Source organism: Apium graveolens, chromosome 2, assembly GCF_009905375.1.
Source record: "Apium graveolens cultivar Ventura chromosome 2, ASM990537v1, whole genome shotgun sequence".
NCBI classification, from domain to species: domain Eukaryota; kingdom Viridiplantae; phylum Streptophyta; class Magnoliopsida; order Apiales; family Apiaceae; genus Apium; species Apium graveolens.
Window position 1 is genome coordinate 229,806,707 of NC_133648.1, and position 22,055 is coordinate 229,828,761.

Here is a 22,055-nt window from a genome sequence, read left to right on the forward strand (position 1 = left end):
AACATTAAATGAAATTAATATATTCAAATATTTAATAATAAATATTAAAATAATAAAGGAAAATATTTTGATATTTAAATATTTTAATTATTCCATATTTTTAATAATAAATAAAAATATTTGAATATTTGAAAATATTAATAATGTTAAATATTATATCGACTATCAAATAAAAATAAATATACCACTGCAATTTATCATTGTTGGGGCCGCAATGAAACATTGCGGTAGTCGTTTTTTTTACACACAGATACTTGCAGAAACTAACCTACAATTCAAAAACACACATAACAGAGGCGATTTTTGGCAGTAAATTACACTATTCTTGCTGCAATTACACAGATACCCCAGTAACAAATTATTCACAGTAAATCAAAGTCAGCCCTAGTAGTATATTACATTCATCTTGATGCTGCTGTTGTTTCTCTCTCTTTCTCTTTGAGGGTAAGAAAAAAAATGCTCCTTTGTTTCTTATACATCTACAGTGATTTGTTTATATGTTAGATTAATTGTTTTGTTGAATTTATAGTGTTTTAAGGTCAATTTATAATACCCACAATTTAGATTTTGTTTTTGTTTGATTTTTTAAGTTTTAAATGATGTATGCAAACTGTTTGATGAAAGTCCTCTGTGAAATGTTTGTTAATATAGTCCATTTCTAGAATTTCTGTTATAATTGTTGGCAAGGCATTGTTCACGTCCCATCTCAGGATATTATCATCCATCAACGGAAATGTTAGCCCGTTTGGTTTTCTCTGCTGTCTAATTTTTTCAATTAATAGAGTTGTTCTTAATCTGATTCTTCATCACCAACATGATCATCTAACATGTTAATATTGCTCTGTTTTGCATCGGCCTGATCAACAGATTTTAATGAATGAAATCAATGAAATACGGTAAAAGCAGATCTCGACATTTATGACATACTATACGTGTAACAGAAATAATCATGTATTCATAAGGTTGGCCCTGCATAATTGTAACACGAAATAGAGAGACCTAAAACTGGGGGCTGCAAAATAGTCTAGTTAGTATACCATTTCTTTCCCTAACGCATGCATCAATTGCTGCTTTTCTATCTGCCGCCTCCTCCAGTTTGAGAAAGTTGCAGCAACGTCTACATTTGCCAACTTTGACCTGTAAAAACATATTAAACTTCCAACCAACTAGTAATTTATAAAGATAGATTTACTTGACAAAATCCTTACCAGTGCAAATGCAACTTATGGCGCTCTTCTTCCTCAAACACTTTGTATGGTTGCACATAGTAAGTATCAATATCACCTAAAACATGATTAAGTGACTTGGACTGAATGCTATTACTAGAATGCTTCATACTATTCTTAACACGTTGGTGTTGGTCCTTGCTAACCTGAACATGATGAGAACAGATCAGACTTGACTTTGCTGATAACATGACTAATGAACCAACCTATCATCTTCCTAATAAATGGAACCTATAGGTAACCTCCATGAAGGCATGAAAAACTACTCACTAGGAACTGTTTACATGGGGGACGTGGTTGCTGATAGGGCACAGTCTAATCATATTTTGAAACAAAACTACAATCTAAAAAGTGGAAAGTGTAGGGAAAAAAATAAAAAATGCCTCACTATGGAACCTTACCATATGCTGTAAAGTTATTTTTTTGATAAACATGTTATAACAATAGTTTTTGTTAATTTTATGTGAATTTACGTGCAAAGTAATACACTTAAAAATTTAGAAAATATGTGTTGTAATCATTTGATTGTGTTGAGATGATATTTTCACGCATTTGTTTATTTTCTTTTTCTTAATTACTGTTTGTTTGGATTTGTACTGATGTGCCTTTTGGTTTAAAATATTGCAGATACTATGGACATGGAGTGTGGACCTCTTGATCGATCCTTGCTGACTATGAAGGACTGCCATATTAGCAGTCTGATCTGGGAGGGCGGGGACAGGAATACCGTAGATGTTAGACAGCTGACAGCGAGGATGGGTGAGTGGCATATACTACCAGATCAGCAGGCTATGTTGGATGCATATGGTTTTGGGGCGTTCGACAACCCTCGGGTGGTTCGGCAGAATGACATCAGACTCATTACGGCCTTAATTGAGAGGTGGAGGTCAGAGACTAACACATTCCATCTGCCGTGTGGGGAGATGACTATTACTTTGGAGGATGTTTATATGATTCTGGGATTACCGGTTACTGGGCGTCCTCTCACCCACGGCGAGTTTGAGCACTCGAAGGCGTGGTTCATGAAGAACTGGGAGGATCCGTCTATGTCAGAGCAAGAGCGCAGGGAGTTCAATAAGGATGGGCTGTATTTTAACCAGTTGAGGAACCGGTACGGGGCGAGAGCCGATACTAGAGATATGGATGCTGCTCAGATTGAGGTGTAGCGCAGAGTGTATACACAGGCCTATATATTATTTATTATTGGAGGCGTGCTTTTCCCTACATCTTCGCGGGACGTGGTGCATCCCCGGTATATGCAGCTGTTGATGGAGGAGTCGGAGATTCATGATTATGCATGAGATGCAGCTGTTTTGGCACACTTGTACAGATCACCGACTTTGTCGGCTGATAGGTCTGTTCGCACCTTTAACGGGTGTAGTCTGCTATTGATGTTGCGGGCTTACGAGAGATTGGCATCCGGGAGGCCGGAGATTGCGCCTCAGCAGGAGATTCGGTGGCCGGGGGCGTGCGCGTGGGCCGAGCCAGTGAAGGTTAGTAGAGTAAACCCCCACCATCATACACGTAACTACCGGGGTGCTTTGGACAGTTTACAGCTACACTGGGTGACATGGTAGCCGTATGCCAGACTTTACGAGAGAGAGGCTGATCCTGATGATGTTGATGCTACTTATTTCCCGGTGTGCCTTCATATGGATCTTGATCGTATCCCGCTGGTGGCATTTGAGATCATTGAGTACCAGTATTCTGATAGGGTACTGAGACAGTTTGGGATGTGCCAGCATATACCGGATGATCCGTTTGACCACGCTGTTCAGAGGTTGGAGAGACAGTCTTCTTTTCAGCGGCCTCACCGTCTTGCTATGCATCAGCAATATGTTGCCGAGTGGGAGAGTTATGTGGCTACGGGTGGGCCGGAGATTGTTGAGGGCGGGTTTGTATCTCTCGCCGAGTATATGCAGTGGTATAAACGGGTAAGTAAGATGAGGATCGCTCATTGTGTACCCCCTGAGGGCGATATCATACAGCCCCGTGACTGGTCACCTCAGCAGATGATGGGTGATACAGTATGGTATTCTTTACTTATTTCCAATTGCAGTCTTTTCCTGTTTTCCTATAACTACTTGTAAATGGATTAAAAATGAAAATAAGGACTTATTTAGGTTAATTTCCCGTGAATTATCATTAATTCCCTATAACTACTTGTAAAATGGATTAAAAATAAAAATAAGGACTTATTTAGGTTAATTTCCCGTGAATTATCATTAATTCCCTATAACTACTTGTAAACGGATTAAAAATGAAAATAAGGACTTATTTCGGTTAATTTCCCGTGAATTATCATTAATTCCCTATAACTACTTGTAAAATGGATTAAAAATGAAAATAAGGACTTATTTAGGTTAATTTCCCATGAATTATCATTAATTCCCTATAACTACTTGTAAATGGATTAAAAATGAAAATAAGGACTTATTTAGGTTAATTTCCCGTGAATTATCATTAATTCCCTATAACTACTTGTAAATGGATTAAAAATGAAAATAAGGACTTATTTAGGTTAATTTCCCGTGAATTATCATTAATTCCCTATAAATACTTGTAAAATGGATTAAAAATGAAAATAAGGACTTATTTAGGTTAGTTTCCCGTGAATTATCATTAATTCCCTATAACTACTTTTAAATGGATTAAAAATGAAAATAAGGACTTATTTAGGTTAATTTCCCGTGAATTATCATTAATTCCCTATAACTACTTGTAAAATGGATTAAAAATGAAAACAAGGACTTATTTAGGTTAATTTCCCGTGAATTATCATTAATTCCCTATAACTACTTGTAAATGGATTAAAAATGAAAATAAGGACTTATTTAGGTTAATTTCCCGTGAATTATCATTAATTCCCTATAACTACTTGTAAATGGATTAAAAATGAAAATAAGGACTTATTTAGGTTAATTTCCCGTGAATTATCATTAATTCTCTATAACTACTTGTAAAATGATTTAAAAATGAAAATAAGGACTTATTTAGGTTAATTTCCCGTGAATTATCATTAATTCCCTATAACTACTTGTAAATGGATTAAAAATAAAAATAAGGACTTATTTAGGTTAATTTCCCGTGAATTATCATTAATTCGCTATAACTACTTGTAAAATGGATTAAAAATGAAAATAAGGACTTATTTAGGTTAATTTCCCGTGAATTATCATTAATTCCCTATAACTACTTGTAAATGGATTAAAAATGAAAATAAGGACTTATTTAGGTTAATTTCCCGTGAATTATCATTTATTCCCTATAACTACTTGTAAAATGGATTAAAAATGAAAATAAGGACTTATTTAGGTTAATTTCCCGTGAATTATCATTAATTCCCTATACCTACTTGTAAATGGATTAAAAATAAAAATAAGGACTTATTTAGGTTAATTTCCCGTGAATTATCATTAATTCCCTATAACTACTTGTAAATGGATTAAAAATGAAAATAAGGACTTATTTAGGTTAATTTCCTGTGAATTATCATTAATTCCCTATAACTACTTGTAAATGGATTAAAAATAAAAATAAGGACTTATTTACAGTTTTTACTTGTTTATTTATTTGTAGTTAGAGAGTGCTATGAAGATGACATAGATGATCCACATGTGCGGCCCTCCTAGCTGGTTCTATGATGTCATTCCCGATTTTCTTGCACATTATGATCGGGTAATGACTGAGTGGAAGGGTCTTGGATACAATAGGTCCGCTTTCATCAGACCGAAAGATATTCAGCAGCCTCCTGTTGAGCATCAGCCTCCTGTTGGAGATGCACGTGAGGTAGAAATTCATGGTACAGCTCCTAGTACCTCACAACATACAGCGCCCCTATCTCTCAGAAGCGTCCTCGTGAGGTACTATTAACTATCATTCACGAACTTGTGATCTTTTAAATTTCGTCTATTGAATATGTAAATGACCTGTGTGTCTTTAATTTACATTAATGGCAGGATGAGACTGGTGGTCCTGAGGGGGATACCGCAGTACTTGTCCCCCCTAAACATCCACGTGAGGTATAAATTTCTAACAAAAGCTTTCATTTCATGCATCATAGAACTTCAATTAATATGTCTGTGTCGGCTGTAATTGCAGGAGGTTCAATCTACTGGTGATGTCCCAGCCACCCATGCTCCTATACATGTATCTATTCCCCATCAGGTACAAATTTTTTATAAATATTGTCCTCCTGTGTACTTACACATTTTTAGCTTCCTGTGTTGAATAATGTTTATGTATTGGCTTGTAATTGCAGGTTGAGGTTCAGTCTACTGGTGATGTTCCACCCGCCACTGCTCCTACATCTGTATCCATTGCCTCTCAGGTACAAATCTTTGACAAATATTGTCCTCCTATGCACTTACACATTTTTAGCTTCGTGTGTTGAATATGTTTATGTATCGGCTTCTAATTAGAGGTTGAGGTTCAGTCTCCTGCTGATGTTCCAGCCACCACTGCTCCGACACCTGTATCCTTTCCCCCTCAGGTACAAATCTTTAACAAATATTGTCATTCTATGCACCTACACATTTTTAGCTTCGTGTGTTGAATATGTTTATGTATCAGCTTCTAATTGCAGGTTGAGGTTCAGTCTCCTGCTGATGTTCCAGCGACCACTGCTCCGACACCTGTATCCATTCCCCCTCAGGTACAAATCTTTAATAAATATTGTCATTCTATGCACCTACACATTTTTAGCTTCGTGTGTTGAATATGTTCATGTATCGACTTCTAATTGCAGGTTGAGGTTCAGTCTGCTTATGCTATTCCAGCCACCCATGCTCCCACAACTGTATCCATTCCCCCTCAGGTACAAATCTTTAACAAATATTGTCATTCTATGCACCTAAAATATTTTAGCTTCGTGTGTTGAATATGTTTATGTATCGGCTTCCAATTGCAGGTTGATTATACTACTCCAGTACCGTTCCACAAATCTATGACATTTCAACCTATTCCACTAAAGGTATTATTTGTTCCCTACTATGTCAACTAAATGGGATTAAAATGGATTAATTCCCTACAACTAGTTATAAATGGATTAAAAGTGAAAATAATGACATTTTTAGGTTAATTTCCCGTGAAATATCATCAATTTCATACAACTAGTTTTAAAATGGACTAATAATGAAAATAATGACTTATTTAGGTTCATTTCCCGTGAATTATCATATAATTCCCTACAACTAGTTATAAATGGATTAAACTAAGTGTTAAATGTGTACTTCATTTATTATTTAATTACAGATGTCTATTACTCCAGAATCTTTAGAGACCTCTTCCTCCCTTGTCACTCCATTTGTACATTTGGGCATGGGCGAGTCTTCTGTTCCTAGTGAGCTACGGGAAATGTTTGATGTAATAACTCTTAACTCTTTTTTAAAGTAAATGGCATTAGATTAACTAGTTCCAAATGTGCTAATTGTGTTTTTGTTTATTTTGTAGATGGACTCAGTTGAAGAGTTGGCAGAGGATGCGGCGAAACGAGGTAGTCCTGAGCGGCGTGGTGATATGACAAGGCCACTAAAAAATCGGAAAGTGAGGTGGTTGTATCGGCATTTCTGGAGTTTAGAGGTTGATTACATTTGGCGTGATCACAGTGAGCGGGGCGTTACTTATCCTCTTACACATAGCCAAGTAAAAAATTTGCGACCAGAGTATTGGGTGGAGGATGATGTTCTCAATGCCTATGGTGAGCTCTTGAGACTTAGAGAGGATAAACTCTGGGAAAAATGGGAAAAAATTTCCATAACTGAAAGTTTCAAGCCCAGGCGGTATTTCATTACTCCTAGCTTTTTCATGGCGATGGCACTTCCTAACTTGAAGGTACTCTATAAACAAATACAAATGCTCCTACCTGCTTTTCTATAAACAGATATCAATTCTGATGTATAAATGTTAACCTATTTTTTGACTTGTAATTGTAGGCTTCTCCGAATACCCTAAAAGGTGATGCCAAGAAGTCAATGGTGAAGTTATTTAGAGATTATGCTGACAAGGGGGTGGCTTGCCTCTTCAGTTTTGTGACTTTGTATTTTTCCCCACGTGTGATAACTCTCGTTGGTTCTTGTTTGTTGTTAATCTCAACAAAATGAGAGTGCTAAATATTGATCCTATTAGGGATGACAAAGACACACCAGAGAACATCGCTCACCCCTTCCAGTATTACATTATAATAACTATATCATTCTTTAATTCCCTACCACTAGTTTTAAATAGATTAATAATGAAATAATGACTTGTTAGGTTCATTTCCCGTGAAATATCATTCTTTAATTCCCTACCACTAGTTTTAAATAGATTAATAATGAAATAATGACTTGTTAGGTTCATTTCCTGTGAAATATCATTCTTTAATTCCCTACCACTAGTTTTAAATAGATTAATAATGAAATAATGACTTGTTAGGTTCATTTGCCGTTATTTTTATCTAAATATGTGTAAAATTTTGCAGGAAAAGTTGATCCCATATATGCTCAATTATTTGCATCCATCTCACTTTTCATTGAAATATATGGGGGTTCATGGTCTTGATGCTCGACCCAAGCAAGATGGTGGCATTGATTGTGGTGTATATGTCTCCAAGTACATGGACCCTATGCTCAACGGGATCTCTTTGCCATCGGTTGTGTGGAACGCTAAAGTTGATGTACAGACTTTTCGCTATCGGATGGCGCACGAGTTATCAAAAGGGGTTGCTAGACACATTTCTGAGTGGGGCATTCTACAAAGAGAGGCGGGACACTAGTTTGTTATTTGATTAGTGACTTGTAGTTACTTTAGTTAGTTGTACATATTTTGTTCGGTTGTATTTTATTCAGATTTGTTGTATTTATTTTGGTTGGTTAGATGTATTTAATTTAGTTTGGTTTTGGTTTTGGTTGGCATGTCAAGGCCATTTATTTTTAAGTTTAGTTTGGTTTGGTTTGTTTTTAGTTGGCATGTCAAGGCCATTCATTTTTAAGTTTAGTTTGGTTTGAAATTTTACAGGTTTTTGGTTGGCTTAAAAACAAATAGGTCATGCCGATTTTTTTATTTTACAGGTTAAGTTTAACTTAAAAATAAAGAGGCAATGCCCAATTTTTTTCAAAAAAGCTGTCCAAATCTAGAAAATATGTAATAAAAACTATCATTAATTTGGTTTGTTTTTATTTAGCATTATTGGAATATGTACTTTAAAATATTAATGAATTTTAATTAGATATTTTCAATATTGTTAATGTTAGTACTTGTTGGCATTATTAATAATCCCAAAAAATGAAGTGACTCCAAAAAAAAATTGAAAAAAAGTTATTTTTGAAGATTTTTTTTTTCAAAGTTGGGCAGAAAGTTTTCTGTAAAACAAAAAAAAATATTATATAAAAAATAAATCATTTGCAAGTGCAGTGACCAATCTGCAAAATTCTGCAAAACTCTGTTTACCCCCGCAATGAAACATTGCGGGTACCGCAATGAAGCATTGCGGGGGTAGCCGGATTTTACAGATTGATCACTACACTTGCAAATGATTTATTTTTTATATAATACTTTTTCTGTTTTACAGAAAACTTTCTGCCCAACTTCGAAAAAAAAATCTTCAAAAATAATTTTTTTTCAAATTTTTTTTGGAGTCACTTCTCTTTTTGGAATTATTAATAATGCCAACAAGTACTAACATTAACAATTTTGAAAATATTTAATTAAAATTCATTAATATTTCAAAGTACATGATAAGAAAGTACAATCAATTTTTTCCTTTTTTCATAATAATCTCGAGGGACATTTTCTTCTATCATGGTCTTCTTCCCTCGCCCCACAAAAACTGCACTTTCGAAATTGTTTATTTGAACTTGACCTCTCGATACCACTTTTGAATCTACCCGCTTTTGGACGTCCTTTTATTTGTGACCTTGAGGGATCTAATAACGGATCATCTTCTTCATCATCTTCTTCATCATCACTTTCATAGTCCTCATTTATTTTTTTTCTCTCACTCTTCTCCTGGAAAAGACTTAATCACATACTCCTTTTCTCTCTCAATCACGCTCATCAAGTAATTGTACCGCGGAACGGAGCAATTACCAACAACGGACAAACCTTGGAAAGCTTTACATAATTCACTATATCTTGTCATTTGAGATTCTACAACATTACCAAGCATCCGAGGGGTACACGGTAGAGGTCCCGTAACTTTGTTTCTGTTTATTGTCCACCTCATTGTGACAAGATCTGGCGGTATCATCATCTTTTGTTTCTTGTTAAGGTAACGGATCATGTGTGTAATAACCCCCAAAATTTTAAACTTTTTGTAACCCTTATGAATAGTGTTTTAGCTGAATGAGAAAACTTTTCATGCCACACTATGTAGGGGTTCTGTTATGGATATTCTGAGATTTTGTTAGTACTCTACATGGTATATAATTGTATGTAAAGATCGTCAGAATCCAATACCGAACACTTTGATTTTTCCCGGAAATCCACTAGATACGGAAATAATTGAGTATAAGGTAACAGGATAAAAAGAATTTAAATTAAAGGATTATAAGAGAGGATCATAAAAGAAATATAATATATTGAGAAAGGTTAAGGGAACCTAAGTAATAAGATCCCGGGTATGATCCCTCAAACGATAAACGAAAACGAAAGTTAAGCGAACCGTATAACAGATCAACGGTCATTAGACAAACAATTAGGAAGTTAATCAAAGGGATTAGAGAGGATGATGTCACCCAACCAATGAGAAGAGGACAAGAAGGGAAAGATGACATCATAGCATGACATAAGCATGACATGGGAAGGAAGGAAATGTGGTGGAATATTAACCACACAAAATCAAGGTTAAATTGGTAATTAACCAAAAACAAATCAAACATTCAACCAACCAAGCCAAATAATTCATTTTTCATCAAAACAAGAACACAAGGCATTTTATTTTCTTCATGCTCTCGGCTTTTTACTATTTCAAATAAGACAAAATTCAAAACTCAAGATCAAGGCTTCCTAAATTGGTAAGATAATTCCCTAGTCATCCTTATGCATAGTTATGGCTATATTATGAGTTTAAGCATCCCATTCATTCTCTATCTTCTCCAATAAATCAATGAAGAAGACAATGAATAGTGATTTCAAGGTTTTAACTTTATTTTCTTGATTTTCCTTTAAGATCCAAGCTTTCCTAAGACTCCTCAAGGCTTCCTAAGGCTTCCTAGCTACTCACACCACTTCAAGGAAGGTATATCATCTCCAAACCCTAGCTTTAATTTGTATATTAGGTTGATTATGGTTGTGAGGGTAAATAGTAGCTTGAAACTTGTTTGTTTAAGAGTTTGGGTTGGAATGGTGGTGATTGATTTGTTGAAATCTTATGATTTGGTTAAAGAATGTAGTATAGTTTAAATTCAAGTTTTAGGAGTAAGTAAATGGATTATAATGAGTTGGTTTGGGGCTGTTGTAATGTATTTTGGATGGAGTTTTGATTGGGTTGTGAATTGGGGTTGAATTGTGGTTGTTTTGAGTTGGTTTAAATTTGGGAAATCGCGTAAACATAGCCGTCGTAATGTCTGATTTACTTTAGACTGCTTTTGTTCATAACATTAGGACCCGAGACCCCCCTTCTAGATGTTGACCATTGCCATGTTTAGATAGTTCATGTTATGAGCTTCGTTTTGATATGTAGTTCGTTTGATTCCGATATACGGTTTAGGAGAAACGACCGTTTTAAGTAACGGCGTTTCGCGAACGAAACATTTCCCCTCGCCTTACTTTGAAACATAGGTTAAAGACCAAAAAGGGTTAATTAATGTATGAAACAATTATGGTAAGAGTGTTAGGCAGTTGGTAAGACACTCGCGAAGGAATCGCCTTAAAACTCGTAATGGTTAAATTATTAAAAAATGGTGGAGCCGAGGGTACTCGAGTGACTTAAGAGAATCAGTAAGCGCAAAACAAGCGTTAGAGTCTAAGTTAGTTAAAGTATAGATTTACAGTGACTTTGGTTTAATTCCAACTTACTTATTGTTTATAGGTTACCAGACTCGTCCCGAGTCTTTTATCACCCCCAGTCGTTCAGGCAAGTTTTCTATCCGTTATACTGTTGTTGTGATGTATACGCTTGTATATGCATTATCTTGTAGTAGATGCATGATGGTTATATTAGCAAATTCTTGCGATATATTGTAGCATGTGATATGGTACATATGCATGCCTGTTTTGTATTCTTGCTATATATATCTGTTGATTCAGTTGATAATACATATGCTAGATAATAGCGGTAATTTGCATATACCCTTAGTATAGGGACCCAAAGGTGAAAACATTTTCTAAAAACCGGGAGTTGAGGACCCCGAGTAGATTTGATATATATATATATATATATATATTTTTATATATATATATGGTTATAGTTTTCAAAACTATTAATCGAATAAGGTTTATTCGATAACTTTATTTTATTAATGAATATTATCTTGAATATTCATTCGAGGACTTATGACTCCTTTATATTATTTATTGAATATTACTTGAATATTCATTTGAGGATGTATGACTCCGTTATTTTATTTAATGAATATTAATTATAATATTAATTCGAGGTATTATGACTCCGCTTATTATTTAATAATATTCTTTAATTTATTAAAGAATAATGTTTCGATAATCAAACTTATTTTCGATTATTCAAATAAAGATAGTACTTTTGTATAAGTATATCCTTGATTATTTAATTTTCATTCAAGTAAGAGTTTTAAAACTTCTACTTCAATTATTTTTATAAAGATTATTCTTTATGGAAATATTATTTAAATAATAATATCCAGATATTTCTTTTTATTGAGACTGATTTACTTTATTAAATCAGCATTATTCCAAACACTCTTTAAAGTGTTTTCGAATCTTTAAAATGATTTTTAAAAGTTAGAGCGGAACCCAAAACTCATTTTTATATTTAAGATCCTCCTTTCGAAGGGGATTTAAATACTCGCTCAAAACCTGAGGGATCCGGCTCTGTGGTGTGTTTTATATTCGCAACAAGGTCGTTGTCTTGATAAAAGAGTTTTTGATTACTTACCCAATACTCGGGAAGTAAAATTCTTGGAACAAGTTAATCCATTAACAGGCATCGCCTGGGAAATTTCGGTGAGTTTTCCTTTCCAACTAGATACGACTTCTTGGTGGAGCCGTATCAACAAGTTTCTACTTGGGGAAAGTGGGGACGAGCTTTACGTTTCGTTTCGGAGTCATGGATTTCATCTGAACTAGGAGTGGCGTAAGTGGCCGAGTAGCGCCGGCCCAGCCGTATTATTATATTGGCCCAAATGGCCTGGAAGTTCCGCTAAAGCGGTCCATTCCTTAGGAGTTCAGTGTTCGGTTGACAAGTAAATCCGACAGGTTCTCCTCTACATGTAGAAAATGGTGGGGTTGTACTACTACGACTGATCATCGTAAGTGGTCTTCCTGGCGCGGCAAACTCCCGTAATGAGTTCATCATCCATTTGGATAATTCTGCAACACTACCCGTAGCATTTCGATCGAAAGGCTACTAATGGGTGGTTGCCGAATCATTGACAGGGTCAAACAGTTTTATTGGTGTATCCATTGAATGAAGTATCTCGTAACTTCATTTCTTTTCAAAATATTTCAAAGATCAAATATTTTCAAGTTTTATTTGTGGTCTCATCTATGGGATGACCTCGTGAATCTTATTATACTTTGAACAGTAGTAGTTCAAGTAGATTTCTAAAAATGGTATAAGTATAGTGAAGTAATTGGTAACTTCATCTTCTTTTAAAACTTATATCCAGTAAGTAATTACCTTACTCATGATAAAGAATTCTAGTAAGTATCCATTTAGATACTTGTATTATTGTTATCATTATATATTATCTTGCGAGCTGTAAGGCTCACTCTTTCTTTATTTCTTCATCACACAACAACAGTTAGGAAAGATGGCCAGACTCCAGCAGACCCAGCGCAAGCGCGTGGGAAGCATCCCGCGTCTTCCCGTTTATGTTGTAGCTGCTATAGCTGCAGAGGTAGATCTATCGGTAGATCAGGCATTCTACTTTTGAGAATCAAATTATGTATAATTATAACTTGTGGCAGATAATGGCAATTAACTATAAATTTATCAAGTAATCATTTTGGGTTGTAATAACTTTTAATTGTGGATTCAAGGACTTGTACTTATTTTAATTTCATCTCTGAGACTATAACGGGTTGTGGTGTGTGTTAGTGTGGGGTCACAGCATAGGGTTATTTATTATTAATTAAGTGAAGTGATATTGTGGAAAGAAAGACCGTGACGACCCGGATCCCTGACCCCGGATCTGGGGGTATTACAGAAATGGTATCAGAGCTATGCGTTATAAACCTCAGAGATGATGCGATGATATAATAATAAACTCACAAAGATAATAAGAACTCTTGCCAAGTTCATGGTCGGACTACTTAAAGTAGTGCTGACAGTTAAAACCCTTACGGGAACCCTTATAAGTATCATGATAGTAACTTAGCTCGTTTAATGTGTAGGCGCCTGAGATAGAGGACCCTGAGATGTTCGAGCGTGAGCATGATGAGGCACTGCTAGATGTTGAGGATCAGGAGGAGCCTGAGATGGAGGAGGATGAGGAGGACCCCTCAGAGGAGTCAGAGACGGAGGTCATTTCTATTTCAGATGAGGAGGACCCCTCAGAGGAGTCAGAGACAGAGGTCATTGCTATTCCAGATGAGAAGGACCCGGATGAGGTCCCAGTAGCTGAGGAGCGTGTCGGACCTATGGTAGTGTATGCTGGTACCCCTTTACCCACACTCCCTGTGGTCAGAGCCCCTACCCCGCCACTACCATCCTGGAGCACCTATGATGACAGCTTAGAGACCCATACTTCCGAGCCTAGGCAGACTGAGGAGGCACCCCCAGCGGCTCCGGATTCACCACCTCTTGACCCTGTCCACAGGCAGTCTTCGTTAGCCCACGGCTATGTTCAGGATGTACTGAGGACCCGAGTGGCTGTTGCCGAGGCCCGACTAGATGAGGCCAGGTGGGAGTTGGATGCGGAGAGGGCGGGTAGGCGTACCCGAGCTTATGAGACTAGGGCTTCTATACCCCGATCCTTGAGGAGGGAGCTTACGGGGATAGAGCTCACGTCCCGAGCGAGACTCAGATCTCTCCAGGGGGACAGGCATGGTAGGATCTCCAGGCGGCAGGCCGACTATATCTTCCGTCGTGCGATGGAAAGGGTATGAGAGCTGACCTGCTCCGGTGTGTGATTCAGGATTGAAGATGGAATAGTCTAGTTGTCTAGTTAGCCGAGGCCTTAGTAAGAGCCAATTTTCCGGGATAGTTGACTTGTATATAGCATCCCTTTTTCTGACTAGACAAATAGACTCTTGTGTATCACTTTTGGGACAGATGGCTGTAGCACTGTTGTACTTTTGACCAGATCAAACTATGTATTTCTCGCATTATGTATATATTTATTTCCATTCGGTTCAGTTCCTTAGTGACGAGATCACTGTTTTTATCATTATTATTACTGCACTTCGTATTAGAACTGTCATAAAATAATAGAATTGCGATATACGTTCTCCCCATTATAAGAGCTGTGCAAGGCACAATGTTGTATATGATTGTGACCTAACGTTGAATTTCCCAATAATATTTTTTTATCAGAATCATGCCGCCAAGAAAGATTGGAACTAGGGCGAACCCTGGATCTGAGGACCAGGGAAGCCATAATCAGGACAATAGAAACCAGGAACACAGTGAAGAGGAAGATGAGGATTATGTGGAACAGGATGACTCCCTGTATGAAGAGGAAGAGGAAACATATGATGTTGAGGGATTTGAGATAGAGGCTGAAGAAGGAGAAACTGAGGTTGAGCAATCAGTACCAAACCCAGACATGGATCCCATGGGCCAGTTCATGCAACTCCTAAGGCAGAACTTGGAACGTCAACCCAACCCACCCCCTCAAGAAAATTACAATGCCGTGGAAAACTCTTTCAGGGCTTTTAAGTCCCTTAAGCCCCCTGAGTTTCACGGATCAGCCGACCCAGTTGAGGCAAGGGCATGGTTAAAGGAAATGGAGAAATCCTTTGAGATTCTGAGTACCGATGAGGCACATAAGTCTGTATTTGCTACCTACCTTCTGAAAGGAGAGGCTAACTACTGGTGGGAGGCCAAGAAAAACATGGAGACAGATGCTATCATAACCTGGGAGAGGTTCAGTCAGTTATTTCTGGGAAAGTATTTTCCGAGGTTTATGGAAAACCAGATGGAGCTCGAGTTCTTGGAGCTAAAGCAGAATAATTTATATGTAGCAGAGTACGAAGCGAAATTTACTGAGTTATCAAGGTTTGTGCCGGAATTTGTGAGCACCGAGGAAAAGAAAGCTAGGAGGTTTCAGTAGGGACTGAAACCGTGGATTCAGAATAGGGTGGCAATCCTTGAGCTTACGGACTATGCCACTCTGGTGCAAAAGGCAACGATTGTAGAAGCCGGAAGTGAACAGATGCAGAAGGAAAGGGAGAAGAAGGGAATAAAGAGGAAAAGTATGAGCATGGGTGGAGGTTCCGCAGGAAAGAGCTTCCCAACTAGATTTAATCGAGGAGCAGTGTCCCTACCGGGAAGGAACACTGGGTTTAAGCGGCCAATGAGCATGAATGTGAGCCAGAGCGGCCAGAAGTCAAGAATGTCCTATTCCAACCAGTCTCGACCCCCATTGCCAACCTGTACCACTTGTGGAAGAATGCATTCTGGGGAATGTAAGGGAAAGCCAGTAACCTGCTTTAAGTGTGGGCAAGTGGGCCACTATTCTCATAAATGCCCTTCGTCAGCCCCTGCCGTCATTCCAACCATCAATTGTCATCTGTGTGGACGCCCGGGTCATTGGAAGAGGGAATGCCCAATGAACAAACCAGCAGCTTCAGGAGCCAGCAGGGCTGCCTCCAATAAGCCACCTACTGCAAGGACTTTCAACATGACAGTCCAGGATGCTATGAAAGATTCAGATGTGATAGCATGTACCCTTTCTCTAAATTCAGTCAGTGCAAACGTTTTATTTGATTCGGGAGCAACTAAATCTTTTATATCAAAGGACCTTGCGCGTAAGTTAAGACTTAAGGCTGAACCCTTGATAGAACCCTTACAAGTAGAAATAGCCAATCATGAGATTATTCTTGTTAACCAGATTCACCCCGCCTGTGAGATAGGCATAGGGGAGCAATCTTTTAGTGTTGATCTGATTCCTTTTAAATTAGGGGAGTTTGATGTAATTTTGGGAATGGACTGGCTATCTAGCAATGATGCTCAGATAGACTGTAAAGGGAAGAAAGTTAAGTTAAATATCCCAGGAAAGAAAGAAGTTATATTTAGAGGAAAAAGGCAGACACAAAAATTTTTGACTATGGCCCAGGCCAAAAGGATGCTACGAAAAGGAAATGAGGCCTACCTAGCCTATGTGGTGGACACGCAGAAGGAGGTGCCCAACTTACAAGATATTCCAGTAGTCAACGAATTTGAAGACGTATTCCCACAAGACCTTCCGGCATTACCACCCGATAGAGTGATTGAAGTTGCTATTGAATTGACCCCAGGGACGGCGCCAGTTTCAAAAGCACCTTACCGGTTAGCCCCGTTAGAAATGATGGAATTAGCTATCCAATTGCAGGAACTCTTGGATAAAGGTATGATAAGACCCAGTGTGTCTCCGTGGGGAGCACCAGTTTTATTTGTTAAGAAGAATGATGGGAGCATGAGGCTATGCATCGACTATCGAGAATTGAATAAGCTAACCATAAAGAACAGGTACCCATTACCTAGAATAGACGATCTGTTTGACCAGCTAAAGGATGCTGTTTATTTTTCCAAGATCGACCTGAGAACTGGATATCACCAACTAAAGATTAAACCCGAAGATATTTCCAAGACAGCGTTCCGTACCAGGTATGGACATTATGAGTTCTTGGTAATGTCCTTTGGATTAACCAACGCCCCAGTGGCTTTCATGGATTTAATGAATAGAGTATTTAAGAAGTACTTGGACGAGTGTGTGATAGTTTTTATCGATGATATTTTGATCTACTCCAGGACTGAGGCAGAACATGCAGAGCATTTGAGGATAGCTCTAGGAATACTCAGAGAGGAGCAGTTATATGCCAAATTCTCGAAGTGTGAATTCTGGCGGAATGAAGTACAGTTTTTAGGACATGTGATCAATAAAGAAGGAGTATTGGTCGACCCCTCTAAGATAGAGGCGGTCTCAAGTTGGGAAAGGCCAACCACACCCACAGAGGTAAGGAGTTTCATAGGATTGGCCGGCTACTATCGTAGATTTGTACAGGACTTTGCGAAGATCGCAACCCCTTTGACACGACTTACTCGTAAGACAGAGAAGTTTGAATGGACGGAGAAATGTGAGAACAGTTTTCAGGAATTAAAGAAAAGGTTGGTAACGGCCCCGGTGTTGGCATTGCCGGACGGAAAAGGAGATTTTGTGATATATAGTGACGCGTCGCACAAAGGATTAGGGTGTGTGCTTATGCAGCACGGTAAAATGATTGTGTATGCGTCGAGACAACTGAAGGAATACGAGATTAGATATCCTACTCATGACCTTGAGCTCGCGGCAATAGTATTTGCCTTAAAAATTTGGAGGCACTACTTGTATGGAGAGAAGTGCGAGATTTTCACAGACCATAAGAGCCTCAAGTACATATTTACGCAGAAAGATCTCAACATGCGCCAGAGGAGATGGTTAGAACTAATCAAGGACTATGATTGTGAGATTCTCTATCATCCGGGGAAAGCCAATGTGGTGGCTGACTCCCTTAGTAGAAAGGAAAGACTCAGAATGATAACGAGTTCGGAAGAATTGATAAGGGATTTTGAGAGAATGGAAATAGAAGTAAAGGTAACCGGAACCGGAACTGAAAAGCTTTTTGAGATCTCAATGCAGCCAGAGTTATTGGAAAAGATTAGATTATGCCAAGAAAGAATGATGAAGGAGGGCAGAGAGTCAATGACTGGAGAAGGGATCCATACTGAGAGGGACAATAAGGGGATAATGAGGTATTCCTACCGGATTTGGGTTCCAAACGTTCAAGAGCTTAAAGATGAGATTTTGGATGAAAGCCATAGTTCAAGGTATTCCATTCACCGGGAAGTACCAAGATGTATAGGGATTTGAAGGAATATTACTAGTGGCCCAACATGAAGAGGGACGTAGCAGAATGGGTAAGCAAATGTTTGACTTGCCAAAGAGTAAAGGCAGAGCACCAGAGACCCAGTGGACTTTTACGACCCCTGGAGATTCCCGAGTGGAAATGGGAACATATAGCGATGGATTTTGTTGTAGGCTTACCAAGGATGAAAGCCAATCATGACGCCATATGGGTAATTATAGACCGACTGACAAAGTCAGCTCATTTCATTCCTATTAATGAGAGATACACAGTCGATAGACTGATGGACATTTACCTTAAGGAAATAGTGACGCGATATGGAGTCCCAGCGTCCATTTTCTCAGACCGAGACCCCAGGTTCAACTCCAGATTTTGGAGGAGCTTTCAAGAATGTGCGGGGACCAAGTTAAATATGAGTACCGCGTACCATCCCCAGACGGATGGGCAGAGTGAAAGGACCATCCAGACACTAGAAGATATGTTGAGAGTCTGTGCAATAGACCTTAAAGGAAGTTGGGATGATCACTTGCCGTTGATCGAGTTTTCTTATAACAATAGCTTTCATGCTAGCATCGGAATGCCGCCTTATGAGGCCCTGTACGGAAGAAGGTGTCGATCTCCCTTATACTGGGATAAAGTGGGGGAGCGGAAGATGCTCGGACCTGAAGTGGTCCAAAGGACCAAAGATATTGTGGATCTTATCAGAGGGCGACTTGTAGCAGCCCAAGACAGACAGAAGAAATATGCAGACCTAGCCCGAAAGGACAAGGAATATCAAGTAGGGGACTTAGTACTGCTGAAAGTATCCCCTTGGAAGGGATTAATGAGATTTGGAAAGAAAGGAAAACTAAGCCCAAGATACATTGGACCTTTTGAGATATTAAGACGGATTGGAAAGTTAGCTTACGAGCTAGCCTTACCCCCTAACTTGCAACAAGTTCATAATGTGTTCCATGTGTCAATGTTAAGGAAGTATCATCGGGATGCCAGACACATAGTGGAGTACGAGCAGGTGGATATGCAACCAGATCTGACTTACGTGGAGAAGCCAGTAAGGATTATAGATAAGAAGAAGCAGGTGCTTCGGAACAAAGTGATCAAGCTAGTCAGAGTACTATGGCAGAATCATAATGTGGAAGAATCAACTTGGGAACTAGAGAGCGCAATGCTAGAAAAGTACCCCCATTTGTTTTCTATTTGATTACGGGACGGAATCCTTTTAAGGAGGGGAGACTGTAATAACCCCCAAAATTTTGAACTTTTTGTAACCCTTATGAATAGTGTTTTAGCTGAATGAGAAAATTTTTCATGCCACACTATGTAGGGGTTCTGTTATGGATATTCTGAGATTTTATTAGTACTCTACATGGTATATAAGTGTATGTTGAGATCGTCAGAATCCAATACCGAACACTTTGATTTTTCCCGGAAATCCACTAGATACGAAAAGAATTGAGTATAAGGTAACATGATAAAAAGGATTTAAATTAAAGAATTATAAGAGAGGATCATAAAAGGAATATAATATATTGAGAAAGATTAAGGGAACCTAAGTAATAAGATCCCGGGTATGATCCCTCAAACGATAAACGAAAACGAAAGTTAAGCGAACCGTATAACAGATCAGCGGTCATTAGGCAAACAATTAGGAAGTTAATCAAAGGGATTAGAGAGGATGATGTCTCCCAACCAATGAGAAGAGGACAAGGAGGGAAAGATGACATCATAGCATGACATAAGCATGACATGGGAAGGAAGGAAATGTGGTGGAATATTAACCACACAAAATCAAGGTTAAATTGGTAATTAACCAAAAACAAATCAAACATTCAACCAACCAAGCCAAATAATTCATTTTTCATCAAAACAAGAACACAAGGCATTTTATTTTCTTCATGCTCTCGGCTTTTTACAATTTCAAAGAAGACAAAATTCAAAACTCAAGATCAAGGCTTCCTAAATTGGTAAGATAATTCCCTAGTCATCCTTATGCATAGTTATGGCTATATTATGAGTTTAAGCATCCCATTCATTCTCTATCTTCTCCAATAAATCAATGAAGAAGACAATGAATAGTGATTTCAAGGTTTTAACTTTATTTTCTTGATTTTCCTTTAAAAGCTTTCCTAAGACTCCTCAAGGCTTCCTAAGGCTACCTAGCTACTCACACCACTTCAAGGAAGGTATATCATCTCCAAACCCTAGATTTAATTTGTATATTAGGTTGATTATGGTTGTGAGGGTAAAGAGTAGCTTGAAACTTGTTTGTTTAAGAGTTAGGGTTGGAATGGTGGTGATTGATTTGTTGAAATCTTATGATTTGGTTAAAGAATGTAGTATAGTTTAAATTCAAGTTTTTGGAGTAAGTAAATGGATTATAATGAGTTGGTTTGGGGCTGTTGTAATGTATTTTGGATGGAGTTTTGATTGGGTTGTGAATTGGGGTTGAATTGTGGTTGTTTTGAGTTGGTTTAAATTTGGGAAATCGCGTAAACATAGCCGTCGTAATGTCCGATTTACTTTAGACTGCTTTTGTTCATAACATTAGGACCCGAGACCCCCCTGCTAGATGTTGACCATTGCCATGTTTAGATAGCTCATGTTACGAGCTTCGTTTTGATATGTAGTTCGTTTGATTCCGATATACGGTTTAGGAGAAACGACCGTTTTAAGTAACGGCGTTTCGCGAACGAAATATTTCCCCTCGCCTTACTTTGAAACATAGGTTAAAGACCAAAAAGGGTTAATTAATGTATGAAACAATTATGGTAAGAGTGTTAGGCAGTTGGTAAGACACTCGCGAAGGAATCGCCTTAAAACTCGTAATGGTTAAATTATTAAAAAATGGTAGAGCCGAGGGTACTCGAGTGACTTAAGAGAATCAGTAAGCGCAAAACAAGCGTTAGAGTCTAAGTTAGTTAAAGTATAGATTTACAAGTGGCTTTGGTTTAATTCCAACTTACTTGTTGTTTATAGGTTACCAGACTCGTCCCGAGCCTTTTATCACCCCCAGTCGTTCAGGCAAGTTTTCTATCCGTTATACTGTTGTTGTGATGTATACGCTTGTATATGCATTATCTTGTAGTAGATGCATGATGGTTATATTAGCAAATTCTTGCGATATATTGTAGCATGTGATATGGTACATATGCATGCCTGTTTCGTATTCTTGCTATATATATCTGTTGATTCAGTTGATAATACCTATGCTAGAGAATAGCGGTAATCTGCATATACCCTTAGTATAGGGACCCAATGGTGAAAACATTTTCTAAAAACCGGGAGTTGAGGACCCCGAGTAGATTTGATATATATATATATATATTAAATATATATATATATATATATGGTTATAGTTTTCAAAACTATTAATTGAATAAGGTTTATTCGATAACTTTATTTTATTAATGAATATTATCTTGAATATTCATTCGAGGACTTATGACTCCTTTATATTATTTATTGAATATTACTTGAATATTCATTTGAGGATGTATGACTCCGTTATTTTATTTAATGAATATTAATTATAATATTCATTCGAGGTATTATGACTCCACTTATTATTTAATAATATTCTTTAATTTATTAAAGAATAATGTTTCGATAATCAAACTTATTTTCGATTATCAAATAAAGATAGTACTTTTGTATAAGTATATC

The 22,055-nt window shown here is 37.6% G+C and overlaps 1 protein-coding gene across 8 annotated transcripts; it reads left to right on the top strand.

Annotated features, from left to right (window-relative positions):
• The first annotated feature begins 263 nt into the window (after positions 1 to 263).
• Positions 264 to 8,111, top strand: LOC141706181 (uncharacterized). 8 transcript variants are annotated; one of them, XM_074508996.1, is made up of 14 exons: positions 264 to 444; positions 1,854 to 3,258; positions 4,806 to 5,089; positions 5,186 to 5,248; positions 5,328 to 5,393; positions 5,488 to 5,556; positions 5,648 to 5,718; positions 5,812 to 5,880; positions 5,974 to 6,042; positions 6,136 to 6,198; positions 6,480 to 6,590; positions 6,678 to 7,058; positions 7,160 to 7,277; positions 7,687 to 8,111. In XM_074508996.1, exons 10-14 carry the CDS (start codon positions 6,172 to 6,174, stop codon positions 7,764 to 7,766), a joined length of 717 nt encoding a protein of 238 aa, XP_074365097.1. In that variant the 5' UTR covers positions 264 to 444; positions 1,854 to 3,258; positions 4,806 to 5,089; positions 5,186 to 5,248; positions 5,328 to 5,393; positions 5,488 to 5,556; positions 5,648 to 5,718; positions 5,812 to 5,880; positions 5,974 to 6,042; positions 6,136 to 6,171; the 3' UTR covers positions 7,767 to 8,111. The 8 variants fall into 8 exon arrangements, 6 of the variants coding, with proteins under 6 accessions (XP_074365097.1, XP_074365098.1, XP_074365096.1 ...); XM_074508997.1 differs by having other exon boundaries at positions 1,854 to 3,253; positions 5,799 to 5,880; XM_074508995.1 differs by having other exon boundaries at positions 1,854 to 3,253.
• The last annotated feature ends 13,944 nt before the right edge of the window (positions 8,112 to 22,055 follow it).

Excerpts from the sequence above, each read along its gene's own strand:
- LOC141706181 (XM_074508996.1), top strand. The coding sequence starts at position 6,172 with ATGACATTTCAACCTATTCCACTAAAG. Across the intron at positions 6,591-6,677 it reads AGCTACGGGAAATGTTTGAT|ATGGACTCAGTTGAAGAGTT; the intron begins GTAATAACTCTT and ends TTTATTTTGTAG. Across the intron at positions 7,059-7,159 it reads TGGCACTTCCTAACTTGAAG|GCTTCTCCGAATACCCTAAA; the intron begins GTACTCTATAAA and ends TTGTAATTGTAG.